The sequence below is a fragment of the Strongylocentrotus purpuratus genome, unplaced genomic scaffold (genome assembly GCF_000002235.5).
Source record: "Strongylocentrotus purpuratus isolate Spur 01 unplaced genomic scaffold, Spur_5.0 spur5_scaffold_12, whole genome shotgun sequence".
Lineage (NCBI taxonomy): Eukaryota > Metazoa > Echinodermata > Echinoidea > Camarodonta > Strongylocentrotidae > Strongylocentrotus > Strongylocentrotus purpuratus.
In genome coordinates this window covers 18748717-18766107 of record NW_022145597.1, presented here as the reverse complement: position 1 = coordinate 18766107, position 17391 = coordinate 18748717, and the positions used below count along the sequence as shown (strand labels likewise).

General features: G+C 37.2%; 1 protein-coding gene across 8 annotated transcripts in view; it reads left to right on the top strand.

Moving 5' to 3' along the window:
• Positions 1-17391, top strand: part of LOC752094 (muscleblind-like protein 2) — a 70963-nt gene that overhangs the window by 19141 nt on the left and 34431 nt on the right. For 6 of the 8 annotated variants that reach the window (XM_030982004.1, XM_011685657.2, XM_030982005.1 and 3 more), the window contains exons 3-4: positions 2328-2492; positions 10277-10366. In XM_030982004.1, the coding sequence (XP_030837864.1) occupies positions 2328-2492; positions 10277-10366 (255 nt within the window). The remainder of the gene's footprint in view (positions 1-2327; positions 2493-10276; positions 10367-17391) is intronic. The other 2 variants (XM_030982007.1, XM_030982006.1) reach the window with 2 other exon arrangements.

Genomic DNA, 17391 nt, shown 5'->3' with positions numbered 1-17391 from the left:
CAATATATTAGTCTGTACGTTGCCTTCACTACGCGATGATAAACGATTTTATACATCATTCCTTTATACACGTTTCGTATAGTTTGAACAGGCCATAGAGTACTGTTTGATGGCAGCGAAGGTTATGAGAATGTGAATGCCATCAGTAGATGGGCCTTTAATGTGATGGATGTAATATACCACTCTCTTTAAATTGGAATATTACTCGTCAAATACAAGGTCCGTATGAATAGAATGGTAAATGGAAATGGCTTTCTGGCGACCTTGATCATGATAATCCAGGAGGTATGAGTGTTTGGTTTGAACAGCTAGCAGTGGCAGATGACAAAGGCAATACAGATGTTTGGAAATATATATGTGGGGATTATTACTATGTTAGGAAATGCTGGGATATAGGGAGAGAGAGAGAGAGAGAGAGAGAGAGAGATAGAGAGAGGTGGGGATGGAGAGAGATGAAAGGGAGAAGGGAGGGATGGGGAGAGAGGAGAGAGAGAGAGAGAGAGGATTAGAAAAAAAAGGGATATGAGGGAGGGTGGGTACTTAGGAGCAAAAGGAAGAGAGAAAGATAGGGAGGAGGAGAGAGAGAGAGAGAGAGAGAAGGGGAGAAAGGGATAGAAAAGGACAAGAAGAAAGGAATAGAAGAAAAAGAAGAAGAGAGGGGTGAGGATATGAGGGAGGATGGGTACTTTGGAGGGAAAGGGAGAGAGAGAGAGAGAGAGAGAGAGAGAGAGAGAGAGAAGGGGAGAAAGGGATAGAAAAGGACAAGAAGAAAGGAATAGAAGAAAAAGAAGAAGAGGGGGTGAGGATATGAGGGAGGATGGGTACTTTGGAGGGAAAGGGAGAGAGAGAGAGAGAGAGAGAGAGAGAGAGAGAGAGAGCAAAGGGGGGGGGGGACAAGGGATAGAGAAAAGACAAGGGAATAGGAATAGAAGGAAAAGGGGAGAGGGGGGGGGGAGGGGGGTGAGGATATGAGCGAGGGTGGGTACTTTAGAGGGAAAGAAAGACAGAGAGGGAGACAGAGACAGATAGAAAGAGAAGGAGAGACCTGAAAGAAAGGGGAATGATGAGAGGAAAATAGAAGAGGAAAAACATATTTGGAGAGAGATATGGAAAAGGGGAAGAAAATGATAATATAAAGAGAAGGGTGTCACAAAGCAAATGAATGTTTAGTAGGTTAAATTGAAGTAGTCAGAAAAGGTAAAAGCAAAAGAGAGAGGAATACAGAATGATGGAGGAAGAGAGAAAGAGGGAGGATGATGAGGAGAGAGGGGTGAGAATGATAAAGGGTATTACAGTTAAGAGGACTTGAGAATTGCATGGGCTTCCATTATAAAATCTATTTTTATTTCCTCCTGAGTAGTGTCAACATCTCCTTTTCTTCCTGTGTACATACTACATATTACATCAATCATACTATGAACCAACATTCATTTGCACTCACACAAAAAAAGAAACACTGGGCGAACATAAACAATCAAACTTTATACTAATTTCAATCCTAAATCATGAATTGCAATCTTTCTTTACACCCAACCCAATCCAACTATTAAGAAAACACCCAAGGTGTGAATGAAAGAACCAACAACAAGAAAGAAGAAAAAAAACAAATAAATAAAAATGGTTCCCGCACCTGGCTGTATGGCTTTGTATAAGAAAAAAAGAAAAAAAGACATGCATCAACGACCAACAATGAGTGCTCATTTTAATACTTGTTCCCCTTTGTACCGAGAAACATTTTTAGGTGATTACGAGGACTGCCTCACCCCTCAATTGGTGTGTGCATTTAAGGATGTTCAAGATTTACCAGTGATCTCCACCTTTGCACTCTCGATAAAAATTAAACATTTTGTTGAATTGATATGGGCAACAAGTATGAGCAACATCAAAAGGAAAACCAAAAGGTTTTGATGCATTTGTACTCTGTAGAACTTGTACTCTAGTTTATTGAATCAAGAGCAAATATGGGGTGATATAAACTATGCTAACATCATAACTTTCAAGAGAAGTGCATTGGTTGATCGTAAATTCATGTTATTGTTGTTTATGTTCTCATAAAGTGCTGTTTAATGATAAAATGCCTCACCCATTTATCTCTCTCCCCAATTGCTTAATCTGCCATATTGCTATATATCACAAAAGTACAAATATATTCTTAAAGCATTTATATATTTTGTTGCTGTGTCAAAGTTTGAATGTATGGTACGGTATGGCAAACAAAACCAAACAAAAAAGTAAAATCACCACCTGTGTATATATATTTATATATATCTTGATATTGAATGCCGCCCCCTTTGTTGTTCCTCTTCCAACTTTCCGACTTTCTCCAGAGTAACCAGCTTGTGATCCCATCTTCCTCTCCATACACGGGAAAGGATACCACCACTGCTGTCTCTGCCGCTTCCATATACCACCAGCATGCGCCCCCTCAATATCAGTACAACGGCCTGCAAATTGTGCCCCAATCGCCATACAGCATACCTGCCAGCGGGCAGGTAAGAACAAATCAAAAATCAAAAAAGAAATTTTAGAAAAAAATGAGAAAGAGAGAGAGGAGAAGTGATTTGATTTGATTTTTGAACCATTTTTGTGGGTGTACGGGAAACCAATGCAGACCAGTGCATGTGTGTGCAGCTTCAGTTCTCATTAAACAAAGCGTCATTGCTGTTTATTTATTAAAAAGCTGGGATTTGTTAACACCGAATTGCATCTAGCTTTGCATGTCCTAGCCTTACACATTCGTAATGTGCATTTTGTTTAAATTCAAGGTGGCTGACGTTCGCAGAAAGGCTGCTCAGGCGAGAAGCAAAACCGTTTATGCAAATCCTAATGGGCTGTAAAGCAATGTCGCTTGACAATGAATATTTCGGCTGTTTAGAGCCGAAAGGTCATTAATGCCATACTAAAGTTTATGAGTTAATGCCCTTTCGGCTCTCAGCGGACGAATTGCACAAAGTTAATGAACTAAAACTGAAAGCACGCTCATTGACGAAGTTGCATTGGTTTTGGTGTACGCAGGTGAAAGGGAATTGATTACAATCTGTCCAGGTAATTAATTACACCTGACTTACCGGTACAATGAAATTATCAAATCTATTTTTGGCACGTGGTAAAGTTTATATTACAATGGAGAAAAATTATATTGTACATTCTATCTCCATAGCGTTTCTGGTAGTATTGGTGCAATTGCTATTGAGCTTAGTTCCAATCTGTAATAAATGAAGAAATGTCTTTTTTGTGTGTATATTTTTTGTATTCTGGACAGATTGTAAAAGATTTGGTCTCATGAGATATGTCATGTGACATTCATGTCATTTGTCTATCTTGTATTATTGTGATTTTTCACCCAAATTTAATCTTTATTTGCTTTCAGTTTGTATATGTGCTTTTTTTATTTTATTGTGCAGATGAATCTGTTGTGTATACATGTATAGCTTAGTCTGCATTGCATTTATCTATTCTGAAAGTTTTGCTATTTGAATGTATGTTACTGTATATGCCACAGCACTGAGTATGCCATTCATGTTGTATCTTGTTGTGCATTTTGCTAAATTTTATGCTATTTTGCTGTATTTCTTGCTGCTCCATTTTTTGCCACCTGTCTTTTAGCTAAAAACATTTTTTCCAGGTTTTTATTGAATAGATTGGAAATTGATATTAAAGGATGATATTGTTTTACTTTGAAAATTAATTTGTTATGCATTCAACACTTGTCAATTTAATATGGCATCATATTTCTCATTGAAGTCGAGATAATGAAAAGGAAGTGTTTTTTCCTTTTCTTCTTCAAATTCATGCAAAATGCCTGCTGGCATAGCTATTTATTGATGCGACTGAAGCCAAGTTTAGTTGGGGAATTTTGTGGGTTTTTTCCATCACTTTTGGCAAAAATGCAACAGTAATGTTGTCTTGCAAAATGTGTAAATTTTGCTAAATGCATAAAAGTAATGTAAAATATATTTATCTGTTGCATTACGCTGCAATATATGTTTAATGCGACTGTTTGCTTGCAATGTACTGCTTCTCTTTCTCTGCTCTGTATCATATACCTTGATATTTGCTTTCTCATTTGTTTCTTCATTGCACCCATATCTTTTTTAATCAGCAAATTGCATATTTCTCCTTTATTCATCATTAATCAAAGTGGAATACATTATGAATAATTAGCACCTAAGGGTCCCCTACTCGCATTCTCATCCTTAATACTTTTCATACTTAATACTTGTCATACTTATATGAAATAGATGTAGGTCAACTTATTTTGTAAGAGATTAATTTACTGGAATGGAAAACAACATCAATAGTCTGTCAAATTTCAGCAGCAGCATGCATAAGGACTTCTAACTTCACATTTTATTTGATGTGAAATATTTTTTCTTTGACTGGTAACCTAGCTATTTTGGAACATTGAGATGTGAATGTGAAACCTAATACATTACATATTAAGTAGTTCAAGTAGAATGACTGAATGACCATTAACCTTTTGAAGTAATGAATTATTAAGCCACTTTGTCAGAGCAATGACCTTTTAATAAATTTATCCTAAAACTCTTGAATTTGAGATTTACGATGTTCACTTCAAAATTCTCACTTCAAAATTCAAAAGCTTGACGTCTCACGTTTGTTGTACCTGACAGAATAGTGATACTTAACTTACTGGACAAAGAATGGCTATAACTTTTATCTTTGAATAGCTCTTTCAACTTTTGCTTTGTTAGAGATTGCTATAAAATATGCAGAAGAAAGGGGGAAACCAGCACATGTCAAAATCAACAATATCAGCAACTTATCATCAAATTTGGTGTTATTGTTGTTTGTTATGTTTAGATTCAATTCATATTGTTATACTCAAATAATGGTTGTCTTTAGAAATATATTTATTGATAAATCCACATTCTTTGAGGAAAGAAAGATTATTAGAGCTGTGAAAACTGACATATTATTGTAGATTTTTAAATGTTAGTCTTAAAGACTTCTTATCCTCTCATGATGAAATGTACTTACAGTTATTCATATTGACAGAGTAATTATTATGATTAATAATTCTTATTATCAATTATGTAAAATTGTAAAGCCATATCATTGTTCCCTCAATAAAAATTGATAAGTTTAAATTCTTCAAAAGTCTCAGGGATGTATTCAGGATCATGTATTTAACATAAACATCGACAAAAACTGAACTATAAGCAATTTAGCTACTTCATCATCATGAATTCACGACACAGTGTTAATGGTGCCTTTAAATATAATACAGCTGGTTTTGATAAGTTTTGATAGATGTAGAGGATCCCACTGGTAACCGTGACGATTGGAATAATTATTCATAGCCTTTAAATTATGATCATCACCACAACCATGCAGGAACACATTATAATTTGGATTGATTCAGTCCTTCCCTGCTATACATTATGTGTCATTCTTTTCCCAGAAATTTTCATTAGCCATCGCAAAAATCATAATTATGCTTCAGAATATCGCTGGAGAATCGAGATAGAAAATAATTGGAATGTGGATGTAACATATGACTAATGTTAAGGGACAGATCTATATCTATGTAAAAGATGTCTATTACCCAGCCCTACCTTAACCCGGATGAAAGAAGATATTTCATTATCAGTTCTTGAAATTTGATATTATAACAGACTATTTTCTTGGAATTAAGCATGTAACAGGAAACAATTCTTAATTATACATCAATCGCATCACTTATGTTCATGCATTACTTGCATCTCAGTTCTGTTCATACACCTCTATTATTATTATTATTATTATTATTATTATTATTATTTCCTTACAATTTTATATAATAAAATAAATAATTATTAAATTATGGTTTACTACCGGTATGTTTAGTTTACATTGTACAACATTCTGCTATTTGGCCAGTTGGCCGCAAATGAATTTTTTCAGTTAACCATTTCTACTGCAGTACTACAATCATCCGCAGTATGAATCAGGAACTATGTAGCTACAATCGTTTGAATCCCGGATTCATTAATATGCAAACAGGACACAAATGCTGTAATATTTAGCCAACAAAAAGCCACTTGTTTAGTTAGAATGTATATCAACATTACAGTTTTGGATTCTGAATTGGTTTAGAAAGCATTGATTCAAAGATGCTCCAAGTTTTAAAGCCAAACTGTACTATGTAAGGACTACCGCAAAATCCCCTCTATCTAGTGCCATCTCAGGTCAGCTGTAGCAGTATAGTCCTGTAACACGCTGCCTCCCTCGCTGCGCTGTTAATGGTTCTCGCATCGAGTCCTCCGTCTGCGAAGTGGAAAGTGGGTATTTAGTTGTGCACTGTTGGCAAGTTCATCTCTGCAATAAACAGGATGCTAGGGCCTTTTTCCTTGTAATACAAGTTTTTAAATTATATTTATGTTCCTACGTATAAATTGTATTGTTTGAACAGATGTCAAATATGTTGTCAAATTGAATGAAAGAAATTAAATGTTCATTTGAATTGAAACAATTGAATCAGTTCAGTATCTCTTTCATAACTGTATAGTTAGAAGGGATGAGGAAGGTTAATTTTTGTTCATTTTCAGATAATAAAATTATTGAATTTTGTAAGAAGAAGGCGAGACAAAAACTGTTGATGAAGTTAAGAAAGAAAAGTACCCCTCAATTAGTATTATAGTAATGTGCTATATGGCCTCCAGATGATTAAACAAGGACCATCATTTTCTATTTTTCTTTTAGAATCATCCGCAATTTGATCAGAAATTTAAATGTCGAAGTATAGTGTCCAGTTATCAGGCAGCGAGGCTGGCGAACGGAGAACCATAGAGCACTAGATTCCATCTCCTTGGGGCTTATTTTCTCTATTTCCTCCACTTAAAGAAACCAGACATATTTTCCCTCTCCTTTTCACAATTTTGTCCTTTCTTTTCGCCAATTCTGTCTACTTAAGATAATTTTTCCCTTTTCTTTCTCATGAGGGGATGTCCCGAGGCATTGAGCCTCAATTTTTGCAGCGGTTCTTGAAATTGAGTTAACTCTGGCAAGATGTCTGACTCTGCTGAATAATGGGGAGTAGGTTTAAATGGCACTGGAAGGTGGGAGGGGTATGATTACATTGGATGCATTCATAACAAGAACGCGATTTCTTATCACGACACGGAAATTAATAGGTTAGGACTGGTTATTTCTAAGTGATGGCATTAAATTATTTTTACATCAATTTCCTTATTTCCTTTCTACCTATAAAAATAGAATTGAGTTCTAATAATTACAGGTGTACAAATTTATATTTTACCCCATAATTATTTTGGTACTACCCAACCTCATTTAATTCAATTTTGAGTATTCTCAGCCAAATATAATGGTCCATAATCATTCAGCATCTTTTAAAAGATTACCGGTATTCTAAAAGAAATGATTTGTTATTCCTTAAAGCACTGAATGTAACCTTTTACTAGAAGAAGGTTTATGATAATCTTCTAGTTTTCATACAAAATACCTATCAAAATACCTATCAAAATATATAACAACTCTCAAGAAGAAGGAATGGATGAAAGGGATAATTTGAATACTATGTTATCAAAAATACACAGCAGAGAGATTTTACAGAATATGAATGAAATTATGAGTACACATAATTGTTGGACTTTTTATCTAGACCTTGACATCTGTACAAATGGGGTATTACAATTTGCTCTAAATGTTGCTCTAGTTCTGAAAGAAATATATTAACTACCTATAAAAAAAAAGTCCAGTATTCTTTTGGGTTGTATATCACGGACACATCTCCCTGATACATCTCCCCCTTCTCGCATTCTGCTCATCCAATTTTAATATCCTACTCAGTGTCATGTTACAATCTTAGCTCACTACCATCACAAATTCATGATGGTGATCGTCGCTAAATAAAACACCCCTTCCCGCTTTAACCTTCATCACTTATGCAGGACCTATCTCTACATACATTTTCCAGCCGTGAATCTCTGTTCGCATTCGTCCGTCGCGATCTGCTTCCCTGGTATCCTAGCACCACGTTTAAATATTCAGCGTTTTACGCTCCGGCATCGTGCCCTGAGTTGCGTCGTGACTAGAATTTTTAGCGCGGTAGCGAAATCTAGGCTCAAAAGGCATTGTTTATTGATTACTGATGTTGTGAAAGATTCATTAATTTTGTATAGGTATATGGATGTTCTCATTGCGCTTACTCCATTAGGCAGATGTAAAGACAAAATCAGTTTTATGTGATACCAATGGCCAATTGGCCATAGGCTTTTGTATTTAATATAGGAAACATTGAATGACTGTAATGATGATGGCATCATTTCCAACAGCAATATGGCATTCAACGTACTTCTGCTGACGTACTTCTTCCAATGTCCGATGATAGAAATGAAAAACTGACAAATGAAGTTGATAGGAACTGTTTTAGAATACCCATGCAATAAACAAGCAATTTGTAGGCTACAGAAGGGTTCGCAAGAAGGACATATTTTGTGTCGGATATCTAGAGTTCCTTTAATAAGCTGTCAACATAGGGAAACATGAAAAACATATCATTGGAACGTTAGTCTCAACATCGTACCCCATGCAAAGAATTGATCCATTCAATGTGTATAGGGGAGGAAGGCGGGAGGGTTGGGGGGGGGGGGGGGGGGGTTGTTAAGGACAATCTATAGCAACATCTTTGTAAACATAACCTTTGTGAACATCATAAATGTACCTGTAATTGAATAGATCTCATTAAGTATGTTCATATCTGTAGTTAAAATGCAATGAACCAAATCGTGTTACCGGTAATTGTGATAATCGTGATGATGGCTACAATTGTATAGTGATAAATATTATGTTGGTAAGCACTCAGCATATGATTATTATTACCCCACTCAATAGATCCATTTGCTGCACACATTGTATGCACCTTCTCTATTTGGAGATTATCACAGCTAGTCATCATTTTTTTCTTTTTGTGTCTCTGTTTCACGACTGCATCTTTTTTCATCTTCTTAATGCTTTGCTCACTAACGCTAATATTTTATTGATGCAAATGTATTCCAGCCTTATGTGCTTCTGTTGTCATCCCTTGCTAGAAATGCCGTATCCTAAGAAAAGAATTCTTGTGCTGCATTTTAACTGAGTTTCGTTTTGCAAATGAATTTGATCTGCACGGTTTCTTGAATGTGATGATTTAATTGGTAGAAATTAGAAATATGAAATCTAAAAATGTTCATTGCATCTGTCATGTTTATCCCTAAAATAATTCTTATGCCATACTTTGCTTTTGTCCTAAAATACTTTCACTCATAATTATTCGTCACTTAGCACAACAAAAAAAAAAATTATTTCTGGCCAGAACTATGATCACCGTCCGCACCATACATTGGTGTAGCAATTTTAGTAGTTTTTAATTGTCTCCAACATAATTCAAACACTGATCCTCAACCCAGCTTCTCCATAAAAAACCCTCCCTCCCAACCCCATTTTACATCTATGTCCTACCCCCACCTGTACCACCATCACCACCACACCCACCACCACCACACCCTAAGTCTACACCCCTATACCACACTCCTTCACCCCCCTCTGTAACCCCACTAGCTCCTAACTAACCCTTCTCATCTAAGTGTTCAAATAAGATTTTCATAGTATGCATCTTATATGGTTTACTTTTTGTCAACATGAATATACATTTGTCTCCTTCTATTACACTTCCTCTATCCACCTCCTCCCTCCACCTCCTCCCTTTCTTTCTTAACCACACTCTTAACCAAACAGTTATCACCCATCCATTCAAACACGCTTTTATTATACGCTTTATTTCATTTTGCCAACATGAATGTTATTTTGTCTCCACCCAGAGCCATCTATATACAGAGTTTGGCCAATTTGGTTTCACTGGGTCACAACATGGCGTATATTCTTTTGTTTTGTGCTTGCCCAACAAAGCAGTAGCCGCCATATTGTGTCCGACTCGAACCGGGTTGGCCAAACTCTTGTGTATAGATGGCTCTGTCTCCACCTACCTCACACCTCCCTCCTCCCCCCACCTCTTTAACCTTACCCCTCCTGAAACCCCCTCTTCCTTAACCCCCCTCCATAACCCCCCCCCCCCCTCCCCAAAAATCCCCCTCTCTTTAACCTCTCTCCTTTTCCTCAACCCCCTCCCCCTGTCTCCGAACCCCCCGCCCCCTCCTTAACCCCACTCCTAACCAACCCTGGATGCATTCAAACACACGCTTTTATTAGTATGCTTCTTATATGCTTTTTCGTTTGGTCAACATGAATGTCATTTTGTCTCCCCCTCACCTTCCAGGGTCAAGCCCAACAAGTCCATTCCGGCCAATCAGCTGCGGACATCAACGCTATGTACAGTCCTTATTTCTTGCCCGTTGCTGTGTCCATGGTGCGTACCATAAACAAAAACAAACAAAAAAATGAAGAAAAAAAATGAAATAAACAGTTTTTCAAATCTTTGCTAGTTTTTCTTTGCCAAATATGAAATATATCAGTTCCTAACTCGACTAATTTCAAAGCAAAATGAATGAATGTCAGACGTGAAAGTTTTATTATAGCGTTTAATTTCCAAAATTCATGGTATCTGTAAAAATCAGATAGATTATGACAAAATATAAAGTTTTCATTAAAAACTTGGTTGTTTGTGGCAAAATTATTTTAACTTGGAATTGAGTTATTATTTATTATAATTTGCAAAGAATATTCAAATTGAGCAACTTTTAATCCTGTACATTCATTTTGTTTACTAGCAAATCTTCTGCTTTCTGTTCTCCTATTTATACACAAAAAAGCAAAGATTATGGAATATAATTGGATTTTTTTTTCTCTGGCTTTTGGGGAGTAAAATGAGTTTTATTCTTCTTTTTCTCTACACTAACTTGAAATCATAATCTGATAGATGAAATAAATATTTGCATAAAAATTTGCATTGAACGCGTCACTTCCTTTGCCAAAGAAGGTTATTTATAGCCTTTCTTCTGGGAAGTGAAAGTATTGGTTTATATATTTACAAGCTGGTAATGGGCATTCATCTGTATCCTTCATTTATAATGTACGTGTTTAATATTTAAACATCAAGTACCACTATTATTTGAGCAGTTTCCTCAACCATCACACATTAAAAAAAAAAAAAAAACACACCTGTAGTCCCACTGCATCAATCTCTGCGTTGGAAACTTTTGAGTGTCTTTATCAAGTTGCATTGTGGGTATATGAATAAAAGCATTATAGGTTCTGCATGAATGTTTATTCTGGCCCTTGTTGCATGAAACTTTGCCAACCAGCCCTACACTCGGTTCTAGATCTTTTTGTTTAGTTTGTGTGAAGGTAATTATGCATGGTTTATTTAAAAGTGCTGGATTATAATTAGTATCATACCAGTCCATAGCCATGTTGGAGATCGATTGCACATGCAGTTATCTTTTAACAAACTCACCTCTTTTTTTTTAGCAGGATGGGGAATAAAAGGGCTTTGAACATGGACTACTTTTTGTAGGGCCATGCTACCCTTTCACTTCCCTCAGTTCCTTATCAAATTTATATGTTTATTCATTTATTTGTTTTATATTGATTAATTCACCTATGTCCGTTTATTTTTTATAGTAAAGGGTAGGTACACGCAATGGAACAGCTTAATAAAGGCACCCTGCAAAGTTGATTTTTTACAGTTATGTGTAATGTTATGTATGAGTTTATAATCTACAGTCAGAATAATTTTGAAATTTATAGTTTTTATTGCTATTAGTATGTGATTTTTGTTGTTCGATCATTTCATTTTTTCCCTTTAAACACATCAACAGCCACATGGCCTATGGTTTAAAGTCCTATCAGACGGACTGGCTTAAATTGAGAATTAATCTCTCACCAATGGGCACTTGCTCTCTTACTGGGTGTAGAACCATGGACCTTCCTATTCAAAGACCTCTGCTCTACAACCACTGAACCATATTTGAAATATGAACACTGCAAAGTCTTAATACATGTCTGAGGATGGATATCGCCCCGCTAATTAGACAACTCTCATGAATTATTGTTCACGTTTGTTTACATCTAATATTGTGCATATCCCCTCAATGATGCCTGCACTCTGCAGATGGGAGATATTCCAATTTGGTCTTTACTGATTGCTTCTTTGTTTGAAAATGGTGAAGAAAGATCTCTCCTTCTCGAGTAAGGATACATTTCCCCTTCAAAAGGGAGTGTCTCGTTTATTCTGGAGGTCAGCAAGCGGATTCTAGTTTTCATTTCTGTCATTCCAAACATACGTTTTATTATGTTAGGCTAGACGGTTTCCTAACTCTTTCCACAGAGAAACAGGATATAGAATTTACGGACCTGCCTACGATTGCATTTTGTGAGGATGGAGTATTCTAGAAAGGAACAATTTTATCTGGATTTGGACCAAGAACCATTCGTCAGTTGTTTAAGGCTGTATACTATTTGATCCTTAGTTTGCAGGAACAGAGATGATTTGTGAATTTGTTCAAATCATTGTATTAGAGAAGAAATTTTGAGAAGTTCATTGTTAAATTTTGATAGGCTAAATAATGATAACTAGTCAGCCCCAGTCATCTCTGCCCACATTGCTTTTATCATACCACAAGACCTGCTTAAAAATGACATCGTCCCAAATTACCTCTGGCGGTCTTATTAGAAATGGAGTTTGTTGTTAAAGATTTGTAAGGGGGTGGACAGGATGTTGGGAATACCCAAGTTATTTTTAAGATAAAGTTTATGATTTTGAAAAAAAGAATACAAGTGGGATAATTTCGCGGGGAGCTAGATTTCTCAGTTCTTGCAAGACCTCATTTATGATTTCGTCTCTGTTGTGAAATATTAGCATTAGCACAAATTATGCTGAAAATAATTGGCATAAGGCGCTAATTCCTTCAATAAAACAACTAAGGAGTGGGATTTTGATGGAAAGAATAAAATGGGATAACTTTTGCTGGTAGTCAGACTTTTCAGTTCTTGCTAGATCTGTCTGAGAGTAATGTTTTAATACTCATCATAGAATATTGACAATCGTTCATTGGGTTAGCATTGGAATGAGTTATGCAGATAAGGAAGGGCATAAGGCGCTGACTTCAAGAAAAAAACTTTGGAGTTCAGTTTTGAAAGAATGAATGAAATGAGAAAAAACTTTTGCTGGTAGCTACACTTCTCGGTTCTTGCTAGACCTGAGTTATGATTTAAACCTCTTCATAAAATATTGACAAACATTCTTGGGGTTAGCATTGGCACGAGTTATGTAGACAACGTACGGCATAAGGCGCTGACTTCAAGAAAAAAACTTTGTGGAGAATGTGCACACCTTGTATGCGGGTAAGCCTGAATCCGATGACCGGGGTAATAATATGTTCCGCGCCTAGAAACGTAGTATTAGGCGCATTATAAATGTGAGCTATTATTATTATTATTTATTGAAAGAAAGAATAAAATGGGATAACTTTTGCTGGGAGCTAGACTTCTCGGTTCTTGCTAGACCTGAGTTATGATTTAATCCTCGTCATAACATATTGACAAACATTCTCGGGGGTAAGCATCGCATGAGTTATGCAGACAATGTACAGCATAAGGCGCTCCCCGAGGGAAAACTACTAAGGGGTAGGATTCCGGGGATTCCTTGTAGAGTCCATTTCATGTTGGTTTCAGCTCATGCACCTGTACACAAGAACTCCCCCTCTGATCTAACCCCCTTCTCAACCCCCACTCCACATCAAAGAGGAGACCATACTCAAGTTTATGACATGATTATATGTTGAATGTTCATTCCATAAATGGCCTGTCTTTTGTCTGTCTCCAAGAGACCAAACGGTGATGAGGGGAGGATGCTAGGAGGGAAGATGATTTTTCATCCATCTCAAAACAGCTGGTAGTATCTCTCACTCTCACATCGGATGATGGTGAAGCCCCCCAACAAATATTTCCGCGAGTCTCGTAACGTGATATATCATCCCGCTGAACTCTCTTGGTGATGCCAGAGAATGTTTTATCCAAGAACAGAGTTGTAAATTGCTCTTGACGTTAATTGCGAGAAGAGGGAGGGGTAGGAGGCGTGGTATTTCTATGAGGATGTCTAGCTCTTGTGTTTTATACGCCTTTGAAGATGGTGTTTACAAAATTTATCGCTCATACTCCTAGCACCAGATGATGTATGAATAAGGTTTGGATTGAAATTTGTATTGGCATCTGTTGGAAACAATTCTGCTTCATACCTTCCCAATAGCTTTTCATTATTAAGACACCTTCGTCATTGGGTAGAGGTGTTGTCATGAAGTGGTGTAATTGCTTTACATGGGATGTTAAGGTCCTTGGTAGGATCCTGACATAGCACTAGTGTCCATGACCATTTCATTTTATCTGCATTGCTGCCCTCAACCCAGGGGTACCAAGTAGTGAACACAAATTTCAATGGTCATTATTTGAATGCATATAATTGGAGTATGGGTCAGGTAAGGGGGGTACTGCATGGCTTCCCAATAATTCAGAATTTACCCCCCCCCCCCACCCCTCAAATCATGAAAATGGATCACTGGCAATCGTGAGGATAGTATTTCATCTAGGCTTATAGTGGGTGTCGAAATGTAGGATTTTTTGCTCACAGGCTGCATGAGCTGTTTACATGCAGCATTGGTAGATCCTCCCTTCCTCATGGAACCCAAATTAATTCTTATCCCTTAAAATCAGCCCGTCTACTGTTGGGGCACTCTTGTCGCACCACATGGCATGACCTAGCTTTACATTGGTTTTCTGGTATATAATAGATGTAATGCAGCACAATGTAGACTTTATGGGGCTGATATGGCCAATTTTTATGAAGGTCTGAAGTGGCAAGTGCAATGGTTATTCTGCCCATTACGGCAGCCATGCAGCTACATCTAGCGTCCAGAGGGTGTTCACAATGCCATTTTCTTTTTCCTTTTGGTTGTGGGCTCAACCAAGGGGGATATTACAAATCTCTTTGGCCCAACATAGCCCCAAGTGAAAGTGTGACCACACAATATGCACATAGGGAGGTATGCTCTGGTGAAGACCGGAGTGAGAGATGCCAGTCCATGGTTGCTGAGGAGGGTATCGTGTCTGAGCTGAGTAATAGATCTATCGCTTTGCGTCTGTGTCAACATGTCCCAGACAGAGAGGGTGTCCTGTTTGGTCAAACAGGACATAGTTTGAGAATTAATCAGACTTGTCAGCTACATCCATCATGGCTGGATTCAGACTGGTCTGTGAATGTTCATGGCTGGTTGTATAGTTAGTCCATGTGTGGCTTCCATCAGCATTGTTATGTCTGAATTTTTGGTGTGGCATTTATAGCTCTTTGGCTGTCATTTGGTGGATTCGTCCAAACGATTGGAAGTGTCTAATGATTACATCTATAGCATGATCATCATCATCTTCATTATCATCACCAGCACCATCATCACCACTAACTTCAACTTATTTTATCATCATTTTCATTTTAATCATCATCATCATCATCATCGTCATTGTCATCGTCATCATCATCTTCATCATCATCATCACCATCACCACTATCTTCATCTTATATCATCATCATCATCATCATCATCATCATCATCATCATCATCATCGTCGTCGTCATCACAATGATTGAATCATCATGGAAACCGTAATCATCAACATTTTATTTTCACACAGAAAAACATCTGCACCATTCATTACATTATCGGCATCATCTTTGCCATCACCATGACCAAAACAACAACCACAACCATCACCACCACCAAGTTAAAAATCATGTGATGTTTTCTCCCAGTACCCATCCCAATGATTTGTATCAATGGTTCTTTCCTCCTCCTCGATTTGCTCCACACTCGGGATTCAGAAGTTGGACGACCCCAACTTGTTAATGACCTTTCAGCAATACATGCAGTGACAATGTTTTGAACAAGGTCTGTCTAGGGAGACCATTTCCTCGATCAATGTTTCTGAATGAAATGGCAACTGTTGGATGATGCAAGACAATAGAGTGAGAACCTCTCGTCTCCCATTGATGATGCGGTACCTATGGTAACCTAATCATTAGGTGATGATGAGGACAGCGTCTGTGATTTCTTCCTTTCGCGTTCGATAGTCTTCTCCCTTAAACATGTTGTTATCCCAGTGAGATACTGTAAGCGTTGCATTCATTGACTCTCGCAGTTATGTTTTGATTTAGAGTCTTTAGAGATCAGGTGTGCCTAGCCTCATTACTGTCAAAAGTAGATGAATTAATCCAGATGTTGCTTCTTTTCTTCCACATTGAGTTGAATAAAGAACTTGTATGTTTATTGTAAATTTTCTTGTGCAACATGAAATGAAAATTTATGCAGCTTCTCTCCTCAGCCTTAAAAAGCAGTTTTTATTTTGATTTCATTCAGGTCGTTGAAAATGGACATAATGTCATAATGAAATTAAAAATAATAATAATAATAGTGGGTTCTTATATAGCGCTCATGTCAGTCAAACTTGACACTCCTTAATGCGTTCCACAACCTATTAATGTTTCAGCAGCATGGGAATTAATCGTAGTAATACTTTCCATTTCTTTTAGTTAATTTGTAGCTATTTATTTAATCAATTCCCAATTTAAGTTATCCAGTTGATGTAATAGTTAGAGAAGGCATTGCATAGTAATTGCAAGTGCCTCTGTAATACAGTACAGGTGATTACAAAGCTTGATTTGGTACTAGTAAATACCTTACAGGGCTTTAAATATTAGTTTATCAATCAACCCTTCCAACAAAAAGCCACTTTTCATTTGGTCTCTTTTAAGAATAAAACCTTGTATTCATTTCATAACCTTGAATAGTCATTTTCTCTAAATTTATCCTCTGTAACACTATATGTTACCTGTGAGAGGGAGCTGCTATATAGACAACCTTACATCAAGTCTAGGCTACAGATATAGAGATGTGCCGCGTGAAAGACCTGAGATGAATTGACACGAGGTGGAAATGCAATTCCAGATTGAGAAAACAGACTCTCTCTCTTTTTCCATTCGGGAGCTGAAATGAGTCGAACAGATCCCACCAAATCAAAGCAGGGGAAAGCAAATTGGCCATGATTGTTTCGTCTGCAATTCCCCGAGGGCAGTCAGAGTCTCCCTATTTTTTCTTCATTTGTTCTTGCCTATTCATTCAATGCCCTTTGTACACACTTGTCGAGTCTGCATTGTAGACATCAGCGAAATTGTGCAATTGCGACTACTACGTCAGTGTGATGAGCGTTGGCCGGGCAGGGATAGATCAATCGGTTTGGCTGCACCTCAGCTCCGATGATAAGATGGACAAGGCTAGACGAAAGAGGGCGCTATTGTGTTTAGGGTACTTGTGTGGCTTTATACTGGTTAAACATGTAGATGTTGGAGGAGATGGATGTCTTTGCTTTTAATGATTGACAGACCTCTAA